Source organism: Branchiostoma belcheri, unplaced genomic scaffold, assembly GCF_001625305.1.
Source record: "Branchiostoma belcheri isolate BF01 breed outbred unplaced genomic scaffold, Haploidv18h27 scaffold31, whole genome shotgun sequence".
Lineage (NCBI taxonomy): Eukaryota > Metazoa > Chordata > Leptocardii > Amphioxiformes > Branchiostomatidae > Branchiostoma > Branchiostoma belcheri.
The window spans coordinates 3,047,710-3,074,836 of NW_017803921.1; the positions used below are offsets into that span (position 1 = coordinate 3,047,710).

Consider the following 27,127-nt stretch of genomic DNA (forward strand, 5'->3'; position numbering starts at 1 on the left):
ATCTCTTATCTCTCTGTACCTGTCTAGTCTGGGTATTGTCAACCCACAAAATACCTACACCCGGGGGTCACTGAACTGTCGAAGCGTACAGAGATAAGATACCGATATTGTTCAGCCACTGGATATCTTCAAAAGGACAGGGATTCACCCGGTTATTCATACTTAAGAGCCCGCTTAAGAGGAAGCTTTGTGCAAGTGTTTGTAATTGTAAACTACTAGACTGGATGTAATGGGTTTGTAGCGAATGAAAGGGATCTACGTATGTCAGAGTGTTGATATAGATTTCTAACGTTATCATGTGGCGTAAATATCAGAGTGTTCGGGTCGGAACCAAGAGGTCCCGGGTTCGATCCCCTGACATGGACGATGCTGTGCCCTTTGGAAAGGCACTTACACGAATGCCTGTATGAATGACTAGAAAAGGGGGATAGACTATGACTTTGAAGGATCGGAAACCCTTCAATTCCACATGCTTGGCTACATTGTACACTAAACTCTTCTAGCTCCTTGAGGATATGTTCAGCACAATTACACCAACAGCTTGAGCTTGTTTTCTATACGAAACGTCCTTCGCCTTTCCGTATTAGAAACCCTTTAACCCCCATAAACAACCCCTTTAAACGTTTTCCATCGTGTGTGTCCTTATAGACTTGTTTTGTGCAACTACATAGTGTTCGAATAGCCACCTACGTCGATTCAATTGTGCAGACCAACCGAATTATATATCTTCGACATTTCTTCGAAGCAACGTCTTTTAACTTAGATGTAACTAGAATTCCCTAAGTTTGTTTTTACCTTTCTCTAAATAGTAACACACTTTGTTGAGTGATTGCTTAAGACTTTGAGACCTACCTACGTCAAAGCTATTTTGGAAAGCAATTTGATTAACACATCAAAGCATACGGAATACAACGTTTCTTTTTTTGTTGTTCATGATTGGGATATTTCTGTACGCCGATGACGCACTCCCCCATATTAGTTCGTAACTTTATACTTATTTAACCCAACTGACTTAATCTCTGCGCACCTGTGGCTTTTTTCTAATGGGTTTAACATACGCACTTACGCGCAATGACGTGTTGTTTGTGTCAGAGTGACGTGTAACGATTATCAAATACACCACACTCCTTTACAATTGTTATCAAACATTAGTCAGCACTTATAAAGCTCAACATGTGACATGGCGACGACACAAAAAATGCATTTGTCTGTTCATTTTTGTCGATAGGAAGTAAGTTAAATCATCCCTGCTCCACTCCAAATAGGTGCCATTAAAGAAGTGGAGGTCCCAAAATATGAAGCCTTACGGGTGTGTTTATAAGTTCGAAAACACAGCTGTTAGCCATTATTGTTTACACTGTGGTAGGATGTTGCAACATAAACAATATTGAGAATTTAAAATAACATATATAGGCATCAGAGTATTGTTGAAACGTATTCATGTAGACAGTAGACTTCCTTCGCATCAATCATTTCTGACATGAGGTAATCTGTCTTAAGACGAGATAATTCTACTTCCTACAAAATTAAGGTATCTGCTTACTTGTTCAATCAAGCCACAGTGATGCTGTGTTCGGTTCGGTGTAATGTAGTCAGCTGCCGCCGCGCCGCGTGCCTTCGAAGCTGGTGTGTGTTTAATCACGCGGAGGGGCGGTTACACAGGCTATACAGATACAGGTCAGCTGAGGAAGAAACTAATGAAAAAGTTAATAGCATTTCTCGGCTTATCAAACAGCAAAAGAAGCCTCCCACATATTGGATTTATACTTGTCTGCCATGTGTACGAACCAGTGTTTGAAACATCCCACGGAATAAGCTGTGAGTCACGGAGTTTAAAGTTAGCCAACAGCTTATCTATAGGTCCTGTGGAGAATCACGTCCGTAAACAGATGTGTTCTTTGGATAGTGAAGCAAATTTGGAAAGTTAAACATGACACACTTCAAGGATAAGTACTGCGGCCAACAACGTAGACAGGTCGTAGACGTACTGGGTGTTCCCGAAAAATACTACGCGTGCCCCAACGGACAAGTCAATACCGCAGTACGTAATATAGGCTACCTGTACACGAGAGATTAGGGCCACGCCTACCTTTCAATACAAGTCGGAACGAATTCGAGTGAAATTTGAGTCAAATTTCTGTCCAAATCTATCACTGCACTGTGTCACTGTAATCTTATTTATGCTTTGTCACCATGACATGTACTTTATGCTTTGTCACTACGACCTGTACTTTAAAGACTCTATATACTTTAACGTATATAGAGTCTATAGACGCAAAATAAATCTCTTTCATTTAATCATTGATGTATTATTCTTCACATATATAGCAAGGAGAAAGGGCTGCGAAGGCGTATCTGCGGGAGTGGGTGAAGGTACACAAGCTGAGCAAAATAACAGAGCCCGACCTGAACGACATCACCGAGGAGGCTGAGACCCAGTCTAACACGGAGAGTAACTTGGCCCAGAGGAACCAGCGTAGCGCGTCCTCACAATCCCGGTCTACGTCATTTGTAAGTGTGGCTAGCAGTGACTGAAATGACGATGAATAACTAAGAAAAATTCTAGTGAAAAAATAAACTGATCTCCAAGTCAAAGAAAAAATCAAACTGTTCTCTAAGTCAAAATACATTTTGCGAGAGGAGTGAAGGAAGCAATCTACATCAGGGCATACCAAGCTTCGCTAAACCGGGAGGGGGGCGGTACCGACTTCCGATGAACTTTGACCCAGTGTTGACGTCACACGCGGGAAAAATACCACGTGTTTACAGACCCTGCGACGAAAAGTTGATGAAGACTGAGAAATTTTGGTTGAAAATTCCGATGAGTCAAATTGCTTCGAGAACAGTTTAATTTTTCACTATGTAAATTAACAACTCAGATTAACTTTATAGCTATTAGTAAGTACTACTGTCATAATGTTCAGAGAAGTACATAGCTTTTAGAAAGCTCCGGTTTGCTAACAGCGGAATTATTTTGTACAGTAAGTTACTCATAAAGGAAAATACTTCTTGTAAATCTTGATTTATTTATTGCACTGGAATAAAACAGAGGTTTTGACAGCTATACTTTCTTTTTACCGATGAAGATCCCTGAATAGCGATTGAAACGTCTGTAATTTCTTTTTTCCAGTGTATTGGTAAAATCACCATTATTAGATATATTGTATAGTGTTCTCTTTGTTGTTAGACTTTGAATGCACGTTTAACTTAATATCTACCTTTTGTAAGTTATCAGACTAAAGACAGTGTCAAGATATAGAACAAGCACACAAGTTACAATATAAGATAGCACTGAGACGTGTTTCTTATGTAAAAACCAATCCCTACAGATTCAGAATTGATATTACTCTAACTAAAATATATTTAGTTTCATGCTCTTGTAATATCTAGCTATTTACAAATGTTGCATGGGAGTGTTCTGAAACATCGATACTTAAAATCTAAGCTATGGATTTTTTAAACTAACTAACTTTACTCCATGCGAACTTTTAAATGTATATGTATATTCAAAGCTGTATATAATGTATTGCCAAGATTTTCATGTATGAATACTGGGTCAAACGTATTTTACATGGGCGTATGACCCTTTGTAGGGGTGGTGCAATAATAACCGAGTTTCATGTGAAAATTTAAAGTTGTTATCCACTTAATGAACCTTATATTAGTGCCGTGTATGTGTATGATATTTTTAATGTGCTGTTACACAAACAGGTTTTGACGTTTTGGTCTCATAGATATACAACCCTACGCTTGGTTGCATTTTACACTACAAATACTATTAAATTTTGCTTTTAGTTATATATTAGTAAGTAGTAAAAACACGTCGACACGTTTTTGCCATTCAGTTTTGAACGCAAAAGACCGTATAAGTCTTACTCAGAGATTGTACGATAAGTGTGCCCATATTTAAGGTTCCATCAAATGGATGGTATATGTATATATACTAATATAGAACCCAAACTGAGTAACACTCCACGTGGACCTAAGGAAAATATTGTGTTGATATATGTATACGTATTGCGTTATAATTTGTCGTATTTTTGTTTGCTAAAGGTTATAATACATTTGATAGTCTTTATTTCTATGTATCAGTTTCATAAAGTGAAAATTCTACACGTTTTGCACTTCATTGCATGAAAAAAGAGAAATGTTAAAAGCATTATTGTTGTTTTCGCTGCACATGTAAAGCTATGGAAGTAAATTACACCAACAGACTTTTGTAGGTTTAGCTAACTACAGACGAGCCTCATATGTCAGTTTGAGGTAGATTTCTATATTTCAATGAGTGTGATAGAAAAAAAAAGTTACTGTAAATGTTTAACCCGGAATATGTGATATTGCTGGAATGCTTTATGTGTATCCAGTTTGGAAATAGTTACAACAGCAATGGAAACAACCGTTTGGAAATAAAGATTTTTGTTTGTGAAATCGTCGTTGTCACTTAATTAGTTAACAGATGGTGATAGTTACAATAATGGTAGATAGAGAAGGGCGCCTGTGGGACACAAATACAATGTCGCTGGCGAAAAACGGTAGCTTTTGTATCGGCAAAAATGTGCTTAGAAATGGCAGTAAATGTCAATATCAGATAGATTTCTTTACCTTTAATTTTTCGTCGCCCCGTGAATGCATTGAATGCATTTAACATATACGTGATACTGAGTGTATGAAGTTGCGATATTTCAAACGCTCCACGTATGAAGTGATGCAAATTGCTTAAAGATAGCAGTAAAGGTCAATGTTGCACGGATTTCCTCATTAAGAATATGTTTTTTTTTTTTGCTTTGCCACACTGAAAATGCATTGAATGCTTTTAAAGCAGCTAGTCAAATGATTTAGAATGTTTGAATGTTGCATGTTGTGTGTGTAGCTCAGGCTACGTTAGTATTTGACCACCACACCTTCAATTCATTGAGTATTAGATGCATGTCATGCCCAAGTACATCAGAAATACATTGAATGCCTTTAAGGCAGATAGTCAAATGATTGAAATGTTTGAATGTTGTGTGTAGCTCAGGCTACGTTAGTATTTGACCACCACACCTTCAATCCATTGAGTATTAGATGCATGTCATGCCCAAGTACATCAGAAATACATTGAATGCCTTTAAGGCAGATAGTCAAATGATTGAAATGTTTGAATGTTGTGTTTGTAGCTCAGGCTACGTTGTTAGTATTTGACCACCACACCTTTAATCCATTGAGTATAAAATGCATGTCATTCCCAACTACGTCAGAAATACATGGGATGCCTTTAACAGGTACGTAATCTTGGGCGTAAGAAGTCGACGCCCTCTGTTCACATAGCTTAGGTCATCCTTGACCTTCAAAGAACAACACGGGACTTCAAGTGTTTGTCCGCCGGGTCGATCGCTGAAAGATACCCCGGTGTGTATGTACATACCAGACGGACAGTACAGATCCTGACTCGACAACCTTCACGCACCATTTCCAGATCTAGTTCTTTAGGCCATGTTGATATGGATGACATCCGCGCGCGCATTAGTATTTACTTTTCGTCAGTTTCCAACAACAAAAAGTTTCGATCTTACGGTCAATCGTACAAAGCAGCTGTAAAATGAGCAATATATGCCGAAAATTGAAAAAAAGGAAAACAATTTATAGTAATGCCGTAGAATGCCAAAATGATTGCAAAGGAAAACAAGAAAATGAGAAGAAATGAAAATGAAGAGTCTATTATTTAAAAGTAGCATTAGTAGTATTATTCTGGTCATTTTTACTGTTTACTATTATTCTATTAAGTCCTGTGATCTTACAATAAGTCTACAGCATGAATCTACAATAAATTTTCAATAATTCGGCATACCACACTCTGTGTGTTCAGTCATTTGTTCAACCTTCAAGACCACGTAGATTTCATAATGAAGGCAACTTTTCTTTCCAACCGTTTTCACTCGCACGCTCGCAAGTTTTGAAGTTCCCAGAGGATGTCATCCATACAATCAAATCAACATGACCTGACAATTAGCACATACCTTAGTCAATGTAAGTCCAATTGAGGATTGTAGGGGTGCCTAAAATATAGATTAAACAAATGACGTCAAGGTAAAATAAACACATGACTGGACGCAAATGTTAAATGCGTAATGGTAGTGCACTTGCCATTTTCTGTGCCTTGTCCATTTCTAAATCTAGCTGTTTACATACTAGTAATTAGCACATACCTTAGGACATACATGTCCAATTGACCATTGTAGAGGTGCCAAAAATATTTAAATGACGTGCAGATAAAATAAATGCGCACAAATGTTAAGTGCGTAACGGTAGTGCACTTGCCATTTTCTGTGCCTTGCCCATTTCTAAATCTAGTTGTTTACATAATTAGCACATACCTTAGGCCATACATGTCCAATTGACCATTGTCGGGGGTGCCTAAAATATATATGTTAAATGACGTGCTTATAAAATAAACACATGAATGCGCACAGGAGCTAAGTGCGTAACGGTAGTGCACTTGCCATTTTCTGTGCCTTGCCCATGTCTAAATCTAGTTGTTTACATAATTAGTACATACCTTAGACCATACAGGTCCAATTGAGCATTGTAAAGGTGCCTAACGTATTTGTTAAATGACGTGCAAATAAAATAAACAGCTCAATGCGCACAGGTGTTAAGAGGGTAACGGTAGTTCACTTGACATTTTCAGTGCTTTCTAACCATGTCAGGTACTTGTCAACGACTTGGAAGAATTTGAAAGACGGTAGAAATACCTAAGAAGTCAACCACGTAACTGGAAAGACAGGTTTCTTCAACTGAAAGCAAATGGCCCGATGAGGTTCCAGAATAAAATACATGGGATGTCTTTTTATGCTCAGAAATCAGATATCCAAACGAAAAAAAAAGTGTCTTAAACACTATGTAAAAGCTTGCAAAATCACTGGTCATCATTTGAAGGCATTTTCAGCATTGTTACGCACTCAAATCAGAGCAAATGGTGCTTGTAGTTTACTTATTTCAACAGTACAACACGTGGGATGTCTTTTCATTGAGAAATCAGATACCCGGACGACAAAAAACGCGCCCGAGGCAGTTGCCAAAAGCTTTGTAAAATCACTCTCGTCAAAGACATTTTCAGCATTGTTACGCACTCAAATCAAAGCAAATGGCGCTTGTAGTTTACCTGTTTCTACAATAAAACAAGTGAGATGTGTTTTCATTCAGAAATCAGATATCCGGCCGACAAAAAAGTTGCCCAAGGCAGTTGGCAAAAGCTTTGGTAAAATCACTCGTCGTCAAAGACATTTTCAGCATTGTTACGCACTCAGGTTTGCCTAAGACAAATATCTCCCAAGGTTTTTCGTGACTGGTGGAGCGACCCAAGAGATATCAGACGACAAAATGGTTTGCTGTTCTGTTGTATTGTTTCCTTGGTAACCGCTGTGGGTGTTAATTAGTCACTCTAATTGCGTTACTCGCGGCTGTCAATCTTCAAATGGTCCATTTGGGGAAATGTGTCCTGCTGTGACGTAAACAGTGTGCTGACAACAGACGTGTTTTTTGTACCTTACAGTACGTGTGTTTGAACCACGTGCAAGTAGGTGGTCCTAATACAACACAGGACGTAAGGCGACGAGTAGACAACTTGTTTTCGTGTGGCACACACACACACACGCAGAGAAAGCCAGAAGTCTACATCGAGAATTCCGACAACTTGTTCAACAACAGCGAGCTTCTTGGAAGGTAGGTCAATTTGACTGGTCATTTTACGAAACATTGCTTCCTATATTCCGACAAAAGCGTTATCATATCATATTCTAAAGCTAATAATCTGCCAAGTTTGTAGTTCAGGCAAAGTAGAGGACAAGGTACATTTTACTGTAGATTGCCCTCGTATGATGGCGGAAGAAGAATTCTTTTCGATTAAGTTTAAGCAAATTTGACCTATTTTAGGTATTTGAATAGTACAGAGAAACTTATTTCCGTACAGCCTTCGATACAGCCTTTGTACAACTCCAATCATACAGCCACTTACATTTATACAAGTACCAAGAAGCGGGAGGAAGTCGAGAGTACTTGTTTATATATATATCTACGTACATTGCATATGCTTGTTAACAAGAGACCTGTGCTCACAAAATCATCTCGTTATCTTATAAAGCATTGTGTTCCATTTGCCCAGTTTTCTGTCGACCATCTCCAAAGTTAATTACCTTGTTGATATACACAGTCACTCTTTACACGAAAGGGTCTTCGCAGGTGTTTCTTCCTATCGCTAACCTATAGGTCACCTACAGAAGTGCAGACGTCCTGTATTGTCTCAATGATATATGTTGGACATAATGGACATTGACATGGTAAATCATCCGGAATGAATGACGACCCATTTTGCGTTCCCTGTCAATGAGAGAACAATAAACCCTGGTGAAAAGCTGGTGAAGTTCTGGGTTCGAACCCCTAACAGGTCCCGTTGTTGTGTCCTTGGGAAAGGCACTTGACGCCTATTTCCTCACTTGAATTGGGTGTCAGTATGTACCTAGCTTCGGTCAGAGAAGTCCTCTCGGATAGGACGTAAAGCTGGAGGTCCCGTGTTTGAGGAGAGCCAAACCTCAAACACATTAAAGATCCCACCACACTTTTGAAAAGAGCAGGGGTCCTTCCCGGTGTGAGTGGTTCAAACCGTACAGTCTGGTCTCAGGTTTGACATATTGAAATGGTAATAGTACCATGTTGTGCCAATCCTTCCACAAATGTGGTAAATCTTCAAAAATAGATTAATGAATAAAAGTCTGTCTGTCTGTATTCTGTCTAATCTCATGTTGAATTTCCGGAGGATTACGTTTATAATTGATGTAATTATCCATAGCTTAGGAGTGAAATCCTATATTTGTGCTCTATCCAATGTTAGATAAGCGAAAGGTAAAATGTTTTAACAGAATGTTTGAGAATAATCAAAGGGTGAAGCGATTTGTTTCTATCATTTCATGTAATGTTTTGCTTGACTCGCATATCTGCAAACAAAAGAATTAATGAATGAAGACCTTTATGGTACAATTTTCTAGTTGTTTATTTATTTATTTTTTAATGTTTTATATTTCTAACAATGTAGACCGACATGGGTATCATCACTTCAAAACCCAAGAAGCCGAAATATCGAGTGTCGGTGAAAACCGGTGACGTTCAGTTCGCCGGCACCGACGCTGACGTCTACCTGGCGTTCTACGACGGCCACGGCAAGCGTTCACGTGACGTCAAACTCGACGTGATCTGGCGTAACGACTTCGAACGTGGGAGCACCGATGTGTTCAAACTGGGCGACCTGGGATTGACCGGACCGATTCTTCAGATAGAGGTGTTATTTGTTCTTTATTTATTTATATTATAAACAGAAAAATGTATATTCCTTATGGAACCAGACAAGTATCGTGGGCCGTGTGGCGTAGCGGCAGAGTGCTCGGCACAGATCCAAGAGGTCCCGGGTTCGAGTCCTGACATGCCACCGATCTTGTGCCCTTGGGAAAGCCATGGTAACTGATGTAACCCAACACCAGTTACCATGGTGACAGACGTCTGGTTCAGGTCATTGACCTCATTTGTTTGGAGAAGAAGAAGAAGGGGAAAATAGAGCAAAAACAAGATGTTTTCCTTCGGTTAACATAATAACAAAAAGTGAAGTTTGTATATCAATGTTTAAAAAATATTAAAACGTATTTATCATCACAGGTGTGGCGGGGGCCTCTTCCTGACGACTGGTACGTGGAGAAAGTGGAGATAGAGAGAATGGGAGAAGGAGAAACAGACGTGTTCCCGGTGCACAGGTGGATCAGGAAGAACACGCGGCTGAAGCTGACGAGGTGGGACTCCCTCCTGCCGCAGTTCGACCCGAACATCGAGCAGAGACGGCGGGAGTTGGAGGAGATGAAGGCCGACTACGAACTCATGGTGCCCCAGGAAGGGCTGCCTCCTAAGGTAGGGGTCCTGCACACTGCACATATTTCTCTGTTAGGCCACACTGTGTTAATTGTATGGATGACATCCTCTGAAGCCCCCTAAACTAGTGCCGAGGGAGTTTTGCCACGGAGAGAAAGAGAAGTTTTAACTTGTTGGAGCGGGAAACCTTCTCTCCGTGGCATATTACTGGCGTCGCTCACAGAAAAAAAAATAACGCCGACGCCCAACATGTCTGCGAAGGCTAAAGCTGGCATATGCTGGGATTTTGCGGCATTTATGAGTCAGCACTGTGCTGTGTTCTTGAGTTCCGTGGAGCGTCAGCAGCCTGGGTGTCGTCCTCCGTTGCTACCGCCGGTCCGCTATTGCCGCTAGCTACCGTGGACTACGGAGGATGGTACCCAGGCCAGGGCCTTGGAGGAGGTAATATGGCATCGACCGTTTCAAATGTCAATGACCGTTTAAAAGACGGAAACTCGGGTCAAAGACACGTAATCCCCTCGTCACAACAGTCTATTGTACCCGCCAAGGCCGGGATAAACCGATTTGTTCCGCCTCTGGCAGGATAACGTTAACTGTGAAGGTCGACACAAATTCTTCAAAAACTTCCTTGTATACCTACCATATTTTGGGTATTCGCCGCCTTAAAGTCCATGTTTTGAATACACTGGTTTAATCGGCCTACAGGCCGTTTTTCATTGAAGTAATTAGGGAAGAGGTCATCGGGTCAGTCATAGACCATCTTCTCTATCTGTATAGCTGGTATAACCGCCCTTCGGTGTAACACACCAGCTAAGTATTAAATAAGAGTAATACTATTCTTTTTTTTACTTTCCATCTACTCCAGGTAAAGAATCTGCCACCTGATGAGGACTTTTCTGCTGACTATAAGGTACTTGGTTGCCCCATTTGTTGTCTATCAAGTAAAGTAAAGTAAAAAGATAATCCGGCAAACCTATCTAAAAATTCTAGCGCACAATGTCTAAAATACATCTTATGTCTTATTGTGTGACCAGTGGAACGTTGCTAAGCGACGTGTAAACATCCGGATGCAGCAGAAGATCAGCAGTCTGACCGCCGGAAGGTTCAAGACCCTGGATGACCTGAGAGACGTGTACGACGGGGTTCTGGGAACACCTAGGGTAGGCCTGTGTTCTTAACGTGATTAACCACACAGGACGTCAAACCGCTATGTACGAGTATCATAATGAAAAGGATATTGAACATTTCTACTTCTATTTGTACTTGGTACGTCCTGTCTTGGTGACGTCTATTTATCTAACAACAACAACAATATGACATACATCCTAAATTTTGCCATAACATCGGTGTCATAAAGATTTGATGATTCAAAATGTATTGTATGCTTTGGTCATAAAGATTTGGTGATTCAAAATGTATTGGATGCTTTGGTTTTGATACGAAACGTAATGACTTTTTATGAATTTCACACGTGTTCAGGGCGTGGCAAACTGGCGGGATGACCGAGAGTTCGGGAGGCAGCGTCTGTCTGGCTGTAACCCCAACAGGATCGCACTGTGCACCGAGATACCCAACAAGTACGTACGGTCATCCAACTACGAGGATATATCCTAACACGCCAGTTGACAGTTCAACGTGTACACGGGCCTTAAGCATTTTGTAGTTAAACTGTAGGCTTTTTTTGTACTGAAAAGTCTTCGCAAACTGTATACGCCAAACCTGACTAGACAGCTAGTTATACTCCGTTAGTTTTTGCATTGCGTTTGCCGAATTTATTACTGAATTGTACTAACAGATACATACTTTCATGTACGCTATTCAGAACGTTCACTGCTCGTTCCACTTTTGAGAACTTATCAGCGTGCCACTAGGTTCTCCTCCAGTTCACATTGTCACACTATTCAAATTCCTGTTTAAAGTCCTAAATGTACAGCAACAGCTTCCTTCCCGGGCTGCAAAATTATGGACCTCCCTCCTTGCTTCCCTTCCGAATACAATCCTTAAGCTTTTGAAACAAACATTCAGATTGGCATAGTCATATGCCTGTCCTAACACTTAGCTCAGTGCTTAGAAGTGGTCATTTGACTTTGCATTAAGAAGCATCGTTAGGCCACACCAATTTAATTTGTTGGTTCTCGGATTCGCCTCTTCGTTTTTCTCTGATTTGCAAAAAAAAAAAATATGATTCTGGTTCTGCATCAACTCAAATATGCTCATATTTTGCCCCAAACAGTTGAGGAAAGTCCCTTTCTTCCTAGTTGTTACAGTTTGCCCATCTATCATTACAGTGGTTTGATTAAAAGTTCAAAATTCATTGTTTAAATTTTAACCCAGCCTTTTGTGCTGACTTCATGGCTCATTTCGTAGCATTTAAGCCTTTAATAGGATGCCTAGACCTGTTTTTTTTTCGCCCTGTCGCTTCATATTTTTTCTGAAAAAATCCGAGAACCAAGAAATTAAATTAGAAAACAAAAGTGCCAACTGTATTTTCCCATCAGTTTCGCAGTGACCGGTGAGATGGTGGAGCCGTTCCTGGAAGGCCGCACCTTGGATGACGCGCTGCAGGCCAGGAGAATCTTCATCGTCAACTACAAGGTCATGGAGGACCTTGACCTTGAGACCTCAGATGGCAGACAGGTGAGTGTGCATCCTTGATGATTCAAACCTATTTTTCAAGCCTTTTTTTCCTACCTGTATCTGTATATGTTTCCTACCTGTATCTGTATAAATATATTATGCCTTCCCACAGATGTGCTGTCCCATGTGCCTGCTGTACTGGGGTGTTAATGACGACCTGTACCCCATTGTGTTCCCCCACAGCTGTGCTGTCCCATGTGCCTGCTGTACAGGGACGTTAATGACGTTCTGTACCCCATTGTGTTCCCCCACAGCTGTGCTGTCCCATGTGCCTGCTGTACTGGGACGTTAATGACGTTCTGTACACCATTGTGTTTCCCCACAGCTGTGCTGTCCCATGTGCCTGCTGTACAGGGACGTTAATGATGATCTGTACCCCATCGCGATTCAGCTCTTCCAACATGGCGATCAGAATCCGGTAAGACATGCTACCAAAAAAAACATTAATTACCTCCATGAAATGTGTCATGGAGGTTATATTTACCTCCATGAAATGTGTCATGGAGGTTATATTTTCAGTTGCGTTTATCTGTCTGTCCTTCCGTCTGTTGGTCAACAAGATAACTCAAGAACGCCTGGATGGATGGGTTTCATACTTGGTGTGTTGGTAGGGTGTGACGAAAACTGGAAATGATGAGATTTTGGTCCCCCTAGTGGCTTCCCTTGGTACTGCAGCGCAACTTCCGGTTTTGATATCTCACGATCTGGACATGCTAGGGTCATGAAATTTTGATGGAAGGTACAGTACCGTTCGCGTTATAGTTACCCTAACGGCCGTTACTAACGCGTTTTTTTCCCGTTACTTTTCCGTTACTTTTCCGTAAGTTTTCCGTAACTTTTGCGTAAGTTTTCCGTTACTTTTCCGTTACTTTTCCGTTAGACTTCTGCATTCATATGCAGGCCGCGGTAACATCACAGAATAATGGGAGGAGTACTAATTTACCTCATGCGGGGCGGGAAATTACCGATACACACCGCTGGAACAGCGGAAGGAACGTTGATCTAGCCTGCATTTTACTATATTGTAACGTTTAAAACGTTTTACGATCACCGGCGCAATTCAATTAGATAGACATTTTCTTTTGTCACTGTTGCCCAGGCAAGCGTTTCTATAGTTTGTCAACTTTGTTTTGCTGTTTTTCTCTGTTAACTTATTTTACCACCGAATAAGCAAACCTAGATGATCTGAAGTTATAAATGCCCCAGTCCGCCGTACATAATAGGCGGCGGGCGTGAGGTAACGTTAGGGATGTGCAAAAACATCGTGGAAAATTCCTATAACACTCGAAAAAAGGCAGCATATTTACACGTGCCCACCAACATTTTTATGGCTAATTATTGACCAGTTTTGGGGAGTTTTGTTATGTCCTTGGAGTTTTGTTTAGAGTGGGACGGAAAGCCGTGCCGCCACTCCGACTCCATGCACTTCCGTGTTACATTACGTTGTATGTGACCAACAAAATTACGCCAAAGGCACCACAAATCCACATGTACATATATTTTTTTTCCCGAAAATTCTTTTGAGTACGCATTTCGTCACTAGGATGTTGCTAATTAGTCGTAGAAATAAGGTAGAAACCAGCGTAAATGTGGCTCTCTCGAGATCATTTCGCGCGGGGAAGGGCGCCCCAGCATGCAACGGGCTTCGTTCTAGCCAATCACAGCGCAGGTCATCTAAGGTGAACCAATCAGAGCGTAGCTACTTGCATATTATAATGAGCATGCTGCCTGCATCTCAGGGCGGCCGCGGCCATGGCGACCGGCCGTGAGTGCGCGGGAAATGTGTTTTGCAACTATATTTTTACGGGGATTTTCTGACGTTTGACGCTGACTTTGGCACGATATGATCGCACTACCATGTACACGCTACCGTAGGCGGCAAATGAGTGGTCATTTTTATATAATCGTCGAGAAATTTTGGCGTTATGCACCCGGAAGTGAGCCGATCTCAGTTTGCGTTCCCTCGATTTTTGACAGTTTCCCCCCTCAAAATAAGAAACAAACTACCGCTATTAAATAGAACCATGTATTACAATTATCATTTCAACATGATAGATCTATTATATATTCCTTTATTAACTATGATATCATCATGGTTGTGGAAAGTCCTCAGCTGGCGAACCGAGTCCTTGCGCCGGGAGTGACGGTACATTTTACCGTGAGTATTAAAGCCGCTAGTACTAGTAAGCCGCGCGCCTTACAAAAATTATAATAATTTTTCTTTTGTGTCAAAAACCGCCGTGAATTTAAGGCATGAGTTAACGATTTATATTTCTTCTACGGCAGATATTTCTTGTTTCGTCACGTCCCATGACGTCCTGTGAGAGCGGTAGGCCGCCGCTGGTACAAAATGTACAAGACATCGTCTGCCCACTGCTACACTTTGTTGACACACATTGTATTACACAACGTAATTTTCCGCTAGAAATAACTATAGAATAGCATTAAAAGATAGCACAATTCGCTTCACACAGTCGACACATGGATAAACCACAAAGTTATTTTACGAATCACATGTCCACTTGCCTCTGGTGCTGTTATTTTTCAAGGGGCAACATCGCAACACATTAGCGGACGCCCCAGGAGGTGGCAAATTGCTATTGTCTTGTAGGCGCGCAAAACAAACATGAAATCCGACCCTATCACATTAACGCAAACGGTAACGCGTTAGAAATAATTTCTGACGATTTTCTAACCATTTTCTGACGAAAATCTAACCAAATACTGACGATTTTCTAACCATTTTCTGACGAAAAAATAACTCGTTAGTAACGGGGTACCCGGTTAACTATAACGCGAACGGTACTGTAGCTCTCGTGCTTGGAAAGAAGTCATATGAGTTTGGGCCCCCTAGCGGCTTGTTCTGGAACTGCAGGGCACTTTCTGGCGAAATGTTTAAAAGCCAATAAGTCCAGACAGGAACAACATATTTTCATTATTTTTGGTGTGAAGGTAGCTGAGAGAGAGATGTACATAATTAAATGTAAATTATGCAAATGAGGACTTTATTTGCATAATTAATTAGGAAATTCTATAATCACAGTGTTTTACATTATACTATGTAACCTATGGCAGGCGGAACTTCAACAGATACTAATTATGCAAATGATGACCTAATTTGCATAATTAATGTGAAAATTCTATGATTTCGTAATGGTGAATGATGAGAATGTCATACTTGGGACATCTGTAAATTAATCAAAAGTTAACATACATCACGATGCATATATCATGTTAATGCAGAGGTCATTTGAACAATTAAAGAAGAAATTTACATTTACATATCAAGATCATATTTCATGGAGGTATGAAATCTCGGAATTCTAGTTTGTACATATTTTTTAAGAAGACGATATGATATATAGTATTGCTTTCTATGACACGAATTTACAATGACTAGAAGCCAGCAAGAATTCATCAGAGATGTTTTCCTTCTGACCTAGGTGTTCCTTCCATCCGATCCTCCTTACACCTGGCTTCTGGCTAAGATGTGGTTCAACAATGCAGACGCCTCCTTCCACCAGTCCACTACCCACATCGGTAAGACATAGATGTACATCTTTAATACTTTTTAAAGAGTTGTTTTCTAGATTCCTAGATAAGATTCTGTGATGTACAAAATGATCAATAAACTGGTATATGTACCAAGTACTAAGTACCTAATACCAGCTCAGAAAAGAACAAGAAGTAGTGACATGCCTTCAAGTACCAGAGATATCAACCAAGGATTGAGGTGTTCATGAATTCATTCTTTCTTAGAACTATCGCAGACTGGAACTCGCTGCCACCAAGTACAGCGGGGGCATCATCACTTGATAGCTAAATTGTACACAGTGTTTAGACTTAGATGTTCAAAGGTTAGGTGTAACAAGTTGTTGGGTGTAATATAGCCAGCTGCCACTGCACCATGTGCCTGTAAAGCTGGTGTGTTACACAGAGGAGCAGTTATCCCGTCTATACAGAACAGATACAGATACATAATATAGATTCGTGTACTAAGATTCATTGTAGCTGGACACTGTTTTACTTTTGTACTAATGTTCTGTGATGTGGTGCTGTAAGTCCACAACAGTAACACTAACAGCCTGGTACTATTTGTCCCCATAGGTCTGACTCATCTCATGGCCGAGCCCTTCGCGGTTTCTGCTAAAAGGCAGCTGTCACGGTCCCACCCACTATACAAGCTCATGGCGCCGCATTTCATATTCCTCATCCCCATCAACTTGTGAGTTCTGTCCTATATATTTACATGTGTTTGTCACTTGCTGCTATTTGCAAGGTTCTGGTCTGATTCCCATCCTTAGCCTTAACCTTTTCAGTTGGTTCTGTGACGGACATAAATCAACTTAAAAGCATTTTTGTCTAACTCAGTATTTCATCAGTCACACATCATCACTTTCACGGTGCAAATGATGTAAACCATCTGTCAACTTTTGCAATAAAGATTGGAATGCCACATGTAAACGCTATGTACTGCATACATGTATCTGTACAGTATACTCTATTTTGTCTGTTTCATAATGTCTTTGGATTGTTATTGATGAAATGTGCATTTGTTTGTTACAGTAAGGCGCTTGCCACTCTGATGGCCCCCAATGCTTGGGTGGACGAGAACATGGGCATCGGTAGACAGGGAACCTACAATCTCATCAAGAAAGTGTACGTATTATTGCGTGACTCTGTGATACATGTACCTCTGTTTCTGTGGGGGGGGGAGGGGAGTATACATTGAATGTAATGTTATCATTCCTAAGTCATAGAATAGTCTCCACCAGACTCCTTTGCAGGCTAAATAAGTAGCAGAAATGTAACTGGCCAGGGGAGTTGGGCAACCATAGAGGGCCCAGTTTGCTGGCTAATTCCACTGACCAGTTACCAGTTTTTATGTCGATTTCTACAATTCAATCTGCCTGCAAAGCAGTCTGGTGGAGACTATACAATAGTAACCAAAAACATTTTACATCTTACATATTATATGAACATTTCCTATTCATATAAAACAGGTTTGCAATCAACCATATGGTAACGTCTTTTTTATCTTCTTTAGGTTGAAGGAATGGCGTCTTGATGTCCAAGGAACACTGCCAGCAGACTTAAAGGATCGTGGGGTAGGCTTCTGATTTTCTTATTCATGTTGTTCTTACTGCCATCATAGTTTAGTTAATGCTCAGAATTAAATTGATGAATGATCAAACCTTAAGCTTCACTTCACAATTTATTTGACAGGTCAATGTTTTTATGCCCTGCTTGTAGGTCGATGACCCAGGCATACTTCCTAGTTATTACTTCCGGGATGATGCAATCCTCCTGTTCAATGCTATCCACAAGTACATCAAGATGGTGGTAGAGGCAGTCTATGGTATGTAAAAGTTTGTGAGAGAAATTGTTGCAGTTTAATATGCTCAGCAAAATAATATCAACTTTTGCTATTAGTACAGCAATAAAAACGCATATATTGTGCAATTGTTACTGATAGTTCAAGGTTTCTGATTCACATGTACTGATTATCCCAGAGGCAGTTTATGGTATGTTTGATTCATAATCAAAAGAAAATTGCAGTAGTTCAATGTGCTCAGCAAGATAATATTCAACTTTTTTTCATTAGCACAACAATGAAAACATCAATATCTTTACAGCTCTATGACACATTGATGTATATGTTTTAACATTTATAGCTTTGCGGCTTTGTTCACAAAGCAATCATATATTAATTTTTTTTCTATTCCCCTGAAAGAAAAGGAAATTGGCTTTTTCTTACCACCAAGTTATCTTATGACTAGCTATGGTAGTCTCTACCAGAACCAGTTTGTCACTCTCTTAGTGCAGACCAACTCTTCTGGCATATCACCTGTCTATTTGGCAAATTTTGCCTTTTTCCAGCCACTTCCAAAGCCTCAGGCTACAGTCTAAGTCTAAGATAATTTGTAAAGATCAGAAAACAATAACCATGCCTATAATAAACTCATCTCAGGACTTAATGCTGTTAATACCTTCTGAACAGATGACCCATCCAAGATCACAGAAGACTATGAACTTCAGGCCTGGGCGAAGGAGATAGTTACACCAGCCGAGCAGGGAGGGTGTGGCATGAAGGTATACAGTCTACAGAATATCGATTCTACACTTTAATAGAGATCAACAGATACAAAACCCCAAAGCTCCTTTGCAGTACCATAACAAACCACCAGGGGGCCCAAAATCTGATAATTTTGAGGTCTCTTTAAGACCTATACCCACCTACCAAATATCAAGCCAATCCACCCAAGCCTTATTGAGTTATTGTGTTGACAAACAGACACACACACACACAAACGCCACCAAAAACATAACCTTCTAATGGCAAAGGTAAGCATGAAGTTGACTTTTAATATGTACTAGATAATGTATAGGTTTTATGGTGTCTGTATAATTTCTATAATACATATTGTATACAGGGCAGAGTTTGGGCTAACCAGGCCAGCAAGTAAATGTCATTTTCCCAATAAAGCTTTTTAACTGTATAGCTCTGACATACCTGATCCCCAGACAGAATAACATGATTGATTTACATCTACTGCAGGGTGTTTCTGGGAACGGAGAGTTCACGACGACAGACCAGATCGTTGCGGTAGTGACAGCGGTTGTGTACATCTGCAGTGCCGGGCACGCCGCTGCTAACTTCGCCCAGTATGACGAGTACGGCTTCCCGCCTAACTACCCCGCCTACCTGCACGGGGAACCACCCAGGGACAAGGTGAGTTACCGGTAAACCCCTGTCACACATTTAGGACCTTCCACTGAGGTCGTGTGGCAGTAGTGTGTTTGGCTCAGACCCAAGAGGTCCCGGGCTCGAATCCTGCCTGATGTCACCAATCTTGTGCCCTTGGGAAAGGCACTTAACGCGACTTTCCTCACTTCACTCAGGTGTAAATGATTACCTACTGTAGCTTTGGTTAGGGATGATCATGGAAGAAGAAGGTTGGCTGAAGTTCGGGAGAAGTCTGACCAGATTTAGTCCACCATCGAAGCGAATCTGAGTGAAATTTGAGTGCCAACCACAACCCAACCTACTCTCAAACATGAGCCAACCACTAAACACTGTGATTTTGTCATCTACATGTATATATTTATCTGTCCTTGCCCTATTTGCTCACTGACCTATAAACTGTGCAAGGACACTGCATACTGTCCTATTGTCTCTGAACTCTGTTTGACCCCTCTTCTGTCAATCAAAAATCATTCCACTCCACTTCAGATAATTGTGCAATTCTGAACCCATAGGTCCTGGGTTCGAATCTATCAAAAGGTCCCAATGTTGTGGCCTTGGGAAAGGAACTTTACACGACTTTCTTTGTCTTTGTGTGGGGTGAAAATAATACCTAGATTCAGTTAGTAACATCCCTAGGATAGGATGTTAAATGGAAGTCCCGTGTTTGGGGAGAGCCACACCCCATGGATGTTAAAGAGCCCACCACACCTTTCAAAAAAGAGTAGGGGCATGTCCAAATCATACTATCTGGAAGTTGGAGATTCACTAGGGACTCTGGGAAGAATTAGTTTAAAATTTACACTAATGCCAGTAATGGATATCCTCATAAAACAAAGGGTACCTCTAGATCTCCTGGACTATGAAATGTGTGAATGACCACTTGTATGAAATGTTGACCACACACTCAGGCACCGAGAACAGAGCAGGACATCATTGACCAGCTGCCGGACAAGAGTAAGACCCTGGAGATGATGGTCATCACACGGATGCTGAGTGACCGCAGTACGAATGGCCTGGGCAGTTTCGAGGTGGAGTACATGTATGACCCTGTGGGCACACAGGCTGTGGCACAGTGAGTACATGTCTTAGATACTTCTGAATGACATTGGGAGATATCATGCTATCAGTGATACCATGCCTTATGTCATATCCGGACATTTACATGCAAATTCTTCCTGCCTAAAGCACATTTTAAGAAATTCATCATCTCAGTGCCCTTGCAAGCAAGTTAACTCTCTTTTGTTTATCATATAACATTATGACCCCTTTTCTGCATATGTAGGTTCCGAAAAGACTTGGACGAGGTTCACGAAATCATCAAAGAGAGGAACAAGACCAGGAAACAGCCTTATGTGTATCTAGACCCACGGGAGGTCCCAAATGCCATCAGCATCTAAAACATGATGAAAATGTTATTTTATAAAGTATAGGACTCATATACATGTGTATAGGACCATAGTTGGACAATGTACAGCTTTGAATGCTGTACATACATCATATTATTCACATAAGAAAATAAAAATGCACTGAGTATTTTATACTTTAGTATAATAGTTCAGGCAGAACCGTAGACATTACCTTTAGCCATTATATAAAATCTTTGTATCTGGTCATGTAATTTCTAACTGATGTGATTTGTAAATTGCAGTGCTAGTGAACAAAATCATGCTAATCTGACTGGATGGATTTAGTTTGTAAGCTTCAATCATAATAAAGAAAGTATTATGTAATCTGAAATTATCATTTCTTCCTGAAATTCCATAGACTGATGTGAGAGTGTGAATTGAATAATATATTACATTCTACAACTGGATCAGCATATTTCAAATACATAGTAAGAAGAATAATCATAATTACTTATTATTTGTCAGATGAGATTACTTTATAAGCCAGTAAGACATCATAACAAACTTAAGTGAATGAAACATCACTTGAGATGTGATCAAAACTGCCTGAAAATAAAGGCCAGTCAGCACAGTCACGTTCAGTGGGAATGTATCATGTCCTTTATTGATAAGAAGTAAAAACTTTAAAGAGTAAAATCATTAAAAATTGCAGTTTCTCTTATTGAGATCATCCTGTATAGACAAATCATGCTTGTACTTTTATAATGACAGTATTGTAGAATAGGCAATAGGCACTAATTATAATCTCATGCAACATTTAAGTAGCATTCAACAGTGTCAAGCTTTGCAGAGTTTCACCTCTATATTTACAGAACTTCCAAATTGTTATCTACATGCTTCCACGCTGCAGTATAAAGGTATGCTACCAGGATTGTTTGAAAGGATTGAAGGATTGAAAGTCTTTTAAAAGGTGCTGATTTTTCTATGATCAGTCATTTCTTAGGCCAGTTATGCATAATGATGAATATTATATCTTTGCCTTTTTCTTGATGGATGCAAAAATTGTTTACCATCCTAAGTCCTATACAAAGCGCATTGTGCATATTGTGCTGTATTTCGAGCCCTGTATCAGTATGACAACCCTTACTATGTGACCTCTCTATGTGGCTGTCTCCTTCTCAATGCTGGGGTCAGCCTGTGGAATGGGAATGACCCTTGACCCGCCATGGTCCAGTGTGAAGAAGTCCTCGACCTTTAACCCCTTGGCCTCCATGGCTTCCTTAACCTTTGACCTTGGCTCCAAGTAGCCCTGTAAGTAATTCAAAGAAGCAGTGAACACTTCAGATTCAGATCTAATAAATATATCAGTTTAAAGGGAGTCAAATAGCCAAGCGAGTGGATAGCGGACATGGGTTCCATTCAGGCACCCATTTTTCAGGGAACTGCAGCAACAAATCCCATCTGTCAACCTTGACTGACAAAACTGACAAAAATCTTGGGAAGAATTTAAAAAAAACAGGGAAAGGACTACAAACAACCACTCTCAACCAAATGGCTTGCCTGCCAAGTGTGGAAATTGCATTTTTAAAGGCTTGAAAATCCAAAATTTGCCTGACAGAACCCCCTATAGATTGCAAGAACTCTCCTGCAAGTTAAATTAAAGGCATCCAATGCAATCTCAGGGCAACCGTTTTCTGTCAGTGACATCAGATTTTGCCTCACAGATATCAGTAAACTATCAGATTGGTTTGATCCAAATAACATTACATCAAAAGAATGACCAAAAAATTGACTTCAAAAATCCAGTTTTGTTGCCCTGAAATTGCATTTGGAAGCCTTTAAATCATTACAGCCCTGTACCTCGAATGATGTGGAAATGAGTTTGAAGGTTCCCCAGTGGATGCCTAGTGACATCCTGGCCTCAACATCCATGTGAATCTGAACAGCTTCTTCAGGACACACATGTTGGCTCTTCATAAACCACCTGGTGATGTATATTCTCATATCATTACATACTGTGGTATAGCTATGGGGTGTTTGCATTCATGTGACTACTTGACAAGTGCTGTCTGCCATGCTGGATAATACAGTAGTTAAAATTGAAAGTTGCCAGGTAAACTTGAATTTGTACATGTAGTTAGAGTTACAAAGTAGTTGCATAGTCCAGTGGCTACTAACCTAAGTGCTTGGGAGTTTAAATCCTGGCTGTTGTTGCCATGCCATTAAGCCATGGTCCACTGTTCATTGTGCTTGTCGAAAAGAGCTAGGGGAATTTCTCCTGGGTACAATGAGTGTAAATACTGTACATATAGCATCTGTCTTCTTTGTCATGACCAGTGGGATATTAGCTCTTCATTTAGCTAAAACTTTCCTTAGTCCTTAGTTACGTAGAAGTTTGACTCTTCCAAGTTCAATCTACCAGCATGGCATCACAAATGCAAACACCCTATAGCAACAACACTATAAAATCAAGGGAGAAACACTATACATACTGTACATGGATTTCTTTGGTCTGATACATCCAACCTCTGAAGACATGTGCAGATTCAACCAGGAATTCAAATTCCACTTTTTGGGCATCTTTTCATTGTGCTCCAAATACACATAAAGCCAGATTGATGGAAGATACAAGTTATAATGTTTCTCCTTTGATTTTACGAGTAATTTTCTTGTTTTTCGTTCACCTACCTCGAAGGTAAGTTTGAAGGTTCCCCAGTGGATCCCCAGGGACTGTTTGGCCTGGACATCCTGGTGAATCTGCACAGCCTCTTCTGGGTTCACGTGCTGATTCTTCATGAAATCTCTGGGAAATGATTTTCAGAAAAAATAAGACCATCAGTCCAAATTTAGATGAAATGGTAAGACGATACAATTTAGGCATTGCAAAATACAATTTAGGCATTGCAGAAAAACCACATTTTGGGTTACTATAACCAAAAACGGTCATGACAGTTCATCTATGTTGGTAGTTACAACTTACATGTTTAAAATTAAAACTTTTGTTCCAATGCAATGAATTGTTTTCACCTAGAGCTTTCTATCAGTCACTCTGATATTCTTCCTTAGACTGACCCAGTGAGACATTGTTTACCAGATACCTTTAACCCAGTGTTGACGTCATACTTCAAAGAAGCCATGTGACAAGTCTCACTGGGTCAGTCTACCAAAGAAGACCAGAGTGACTGGTCGAAAGCTCTAGGTGAGAACAATTATCTCTTGTATTGGAACAAAAGTTTTAACTTTAAACATAACCAAAACTCATTTCAAAGCTAGACTTCTCCTACAATAACAGGTTTCGGTAATTTTTCAGATAATACTTACCTTGGTTCATAGGCTCCTATAGGAATAGCTGCGAGGTTGAACGGACCATACTTTTTCCCGATCTCCTTGAAGCCGTGACAGTACCCTGTGTCTCCGCCAAAGAAGAAGCGAGACCTCCGTCCAATCACGCACCAGCTCCCCCACAGGACCAGGTTGTCGTCTGTCGGACCGCGTTTGCACCAGTGCGCCGCGGGCGTGAGCACGACTTTGATGTCGTCGCGGTCCTTCACGCGTTCCTCCTGCCACCAATCCTGTTCTACCACGTTTTCACACCCGATGCTCTTCATCCACGGCGACAAACCCAGTGGCACGTGCCAGCGCAGTCTCTCCCCAAACCTCTTGTGTAAGTCCTTAACCGTGTTATAGTCTAGGTGATCGTAGTGGTTATGGCTGATAACGACCACGTCAACATCGGGGAGGTCCTGAACGCTACACGGAGGACCGCGGTATCGTTTCGGACCCATGAACTGGAACGGTGCGGCGCGCTGGCTGAAGATTGGGTCGGTGAGAACGCTGATGTTTTCGAACTGAACGAGAACAGAGGCATGGCCGAGCCATGTTACCTTCATGCCATCCTCTGGAACTGGGCTGCTGAAGTCTGGTGTTACTACAGGAAGGGTGGTGTCCAGGACCTGGAGTAACAACAGGGCTCAAATTACCCCTTTAATTCACCACTTTGTGCAAGTGAACTTGCACATGATTTTTACTACACTTTCACCAGCTTTACAGACTAGAAATATCCAGTAAAGGTATGATGGAATTTAAAAAAAACAGTGATTCTATTTGACATTTTGTATATCATGTAGAAATGCATCTATCAACTAAACTGTTGGTTCCCCTGAGGTATCAAGCATAGTTCAAAAATGCTGACAGTTGTCCCTACAGCCCAACGGTACAAATAATATGGAAGCCCACACCTACATGTAATACAATATACTTGATGGATAATATATTTGTTTTGCCACCTTGAAATTCCATTGGATGCCTTTGAGTTTTAGCCTGGGTACCATCCGGATTTTTGCTACGCAACGCTCAGATAAAATTTTTTCAAGCGTTGCGTAGCAAAAATCCGGATGGTACCCAGGCTATTTGAGTTTAAGAACTTACATCCTGTGAAGGTATGTTACTGTGGTCCCCAGACCCTGTAGCAAACTTCCACATCATTTTCATCCCTTTAGTTCCCGATGGGAAGCACCACTCAGGCCACGGGTTAACAAACCTGGTAGAGAAAAGAAAAAAATCAGTAGTCAGTGCCTACATCTACAAAGCCTAGTATCCAGTCTATTGCGGTTGGGGCGATTTCTCTTCGGGGCTGCAGGAGCTCTTCCCCGCCCGACTCAACGAGGGTCCCTGGTAGGTTTTGCACAACAGGAGTTAAATCAAACTAGGACTAATCGACTCCTGGTGTACAAAACTCTACTGGCAAAGCTCCTACAGGCAAAACACTTGCACCGTGCAACGTTTTGAGCTGGGAAATTTTAGATCCCCGAAGACATCCTACCTCAACCACAATAGACTGGATACCAGCTGCAGGCTAACATCTACGTGCTTACCTGCTGACTGGGAATAGAACTCTGGTCCCCTGAGCCTGTGGTAAACTTCCACATCAAGTGGAACATGTTTGGTGAGCCTGTAAAGGAGGGCAGGGCCCAACCTGGCCAGGGGTTCACAAACCTGAGGGACACAGACCAACCGTCAGGCTTTTCTAATAATTACTGACTCTATGAAGTATGATCTATGAGTATGACTATATGAGGTCATGTTGATTTGATTATATGGATGTCATCCTCTGGGAACCCCAAAACTGATGCAAGCATTCAAAGAAAAAAAGAGTTTGGCAAAAAAAAAAGTTGCCTTCCTCATGAAATCTACATGGTCTTCAAGGTTGAACAAATGGCTAAACACACAGAGTATGGTATGGCATATAGACTTCATATTCATTTCTTTGTGTTTTTTTTTCTTTACTTTGGACTTGATTTTGGCATTCTATGACACATTGTTTTCCAATATTTTTTGGGGACCCTTACCTGCCATTTTTGCGCATGGAGTGTGTGAGTCCATCACTACTTGTACTGGTAGCAGCAGCAGCAGCTGTGGCACCTTCTACTTCCACTGGACTATCTACTGTGGCCATTTCTTCCTTCTCAGGGTTCGAAAGCCCAACCTGTTCTCCCTGAAAGTGAATTAAGGAAATACCGAAACTGCAGTAAATCAAATCACAACTTGCGTTAAGTAAGCCATGAAAAAAAAATCCAGTGAAATTTTCAACATGTTAACTGTTATTTTTAACAACTAATATTTTTATTGTTCGACTTATGAGAACAACGTCATGGATAAATACTTCGATGTTTTGAATATGTTCCTGCCACAAAAATACCTAAAGCTGAATAAAGTACCCAAGTGACGGGTTCCTTTTCAGAACTGGGTGTACAGTGAGGCCGCTTTCATCATTGAGTGGCGCTTAGCACTAGAAAACGAGTGCCGAGACAAGATTCAGGTCATGGCCTCCCAGCAGTATGGCGTTCTCACGGAACTTCAGCACTGGAATAAAGCCGTTCAGCACTACAAACCCGGAACCCACTACTTCGTTACCCTTGCATGAATAGGTACATAACTTGCTTATAGTTATATACAATTTATCTAATATCCTTTACGTTTCGCTTTCTTTAGATTACATGCTGCGTCATAGCACGGCTTTCAGCTCAGTTTCGCCAGTTTCTCCACCCCCCTCCCCCTTCCGTGTTCCCTACCCAGTCTCTCCCTTCTGTTTACATACGATTCCAAGTAAAAGGCGTGGTGACTTAGACAATGCACTATCTAAAAACACCTTACCTGTTCAAATCTTGGATGCGCTGTTGTTTAACCTATATTTATAGCCACTTTCTCCTTCGTTTCGTAACATCACCCGGTCGGTCACCAACCTGAAGTAGGCCGCCGATTCGTAGCCGCCCTTTCAGCCGCCGATTCGGGACTAAACCGAGCATAGCAGCTAATTCAAATACAGATTCGAAATCCCAGAAATTTCCTAAATCGACCCCAAAGAAAAATCACGAATGGGGAACTGTTGCAAATGGTCTGTAATAACGCATAGAATATCAATTCAAAGATGAATATAATCATAAAGTACCAATTAAACGATAAAGTGCAAATTAAAGACTTAGAAACGACACCTAGCGACAATATCATA

At 40.9% G+C, this 27,127-nt stretch overlaps 2 protein-coding genes across 5 annotated transcripts in view; one reads left to right on the forward strand and one right to left on the reverse strand.

The window, feature by feature from the left end:
• Positions 1 to 21,191, forward strand: part of LOC109474633 (arachidonate 5-lipoxygenase-like) — a 33,662-nt gene extending 12,471 nt beyond the window's left edge. Inside the window, exons 12-28 of the mRNA XM_019774982.1 lie at positions 2,329 to 2,511; positions 9,068 to 9,310; positions 9,682 to 9,927; positions 10,754 to 10,798; positions 10,923 to 11,048; positions 11,368 to 11,465; positions 12,387 to 12,525; positions 12,851 to 12,943; positions 15,969 to 16,065; positions 16,633 to 16,750; positions 17,092 to 17,184; positions 17,573 to 17,633; positions 17,779 to 17,884; positions 18,527 to 18,618; positions 19,085 to 19,258; positions 20,182 to 20,345; positions 20,556 to 21,191. Of these exons, the coding sequence (XP_019630541.1) occupies positions 2,329 to 2,511; positions 9,068 to 9,310; positions 9,682 to 9,927; positions 10,754 to 10,798; positions 10,923 to 11,048; positions 11,368 to 11,465; positions 12,387 to 12,525; positions 12,851 to 12,943; positions 15,969 to 16,065; positions 16,633 to 16,750; positions 17,092 to 17,184; positions 17,573 to 17,633; positions 17,779 to 17,884; positions 18,527 to 18,618; positions 19,085 to 19,258; positions 20,182 to 20,345; positions 20,556 to 20,670 (2,193 nt within the window). The 3' untranslated portion in view covers positions 20,671 to 21,191. The remainder of the gene's footprint in view (positions 1 to 2,328; positions 2,512 to 9,067; positions 9,311 to 9,681; positions 9,928 to 10,753; positions 10,799 to 10,922; positions 11,049 to 11,367; positions 11,466 to 12,386; positions 12,526 to 12,850; positions 12,944 to 15,968; positions 16,066 to 16,632; positions 16,751 to 17,091; positions 17,185 to 17,572; positions 17,634 to 17,778; positions 17,885 to 18,526; positions 18,619 to 19,084; positions 19,259 to 20,181; positions 20,346 to 20,555) is intronic.
• A 65-nt stretch (positions 21,192 to 21,256) lies between these two features.
• On the reverse strand, positions 21,257 to 26,874 carry LOC109474584 (N-acyl-phosphatidylethanolamine-hydrolyzing phospholipase D-like). Of its 4 annotated transcripts, none has more exons than XM_019774919.1 (6): positions 26,773 to 26,874; positions 25,968 to 26,113; positions 25,048 to 25,159; positions 23,941 to 24,572; positions 22,480 to 22,603; positions 21,257 to 21,928 (listed from the first exon to the last, which is right to left on the reverse strand). In XM_019774919.1, the coding sequence occupies exons 2-6, from the start codon at positions 26,072 to 26,074 to the stop codon at positions 21,779 to 21,781; spliced, it is 1,125 nt and encodes a 374-aa protein (XP_019630478.1). In that variant the 5' UTR covers positions 26,075 to 26,113; positions 26,773 to 26,874; the 3' UTR covers positions 21,257 to 21,778. The 4 variants fall into 4 exon arrangements, with proteins under 4 accessions (XP_019630478.1, XP_019630479.1, XP_019630476.1 ...); XM_019774920.1 differs by lacking the exon at positions 22,480 to 22,603 and adding an exon at positions 23,308 to 23,422; XM_019774917.1 differs by lacking the exon at positions 25,048 to 25,159 and adding an exon at positions 25,494 to 25,614.
• Positions 26,875 to 27,127: the final 253 nt, after the last annotated feature.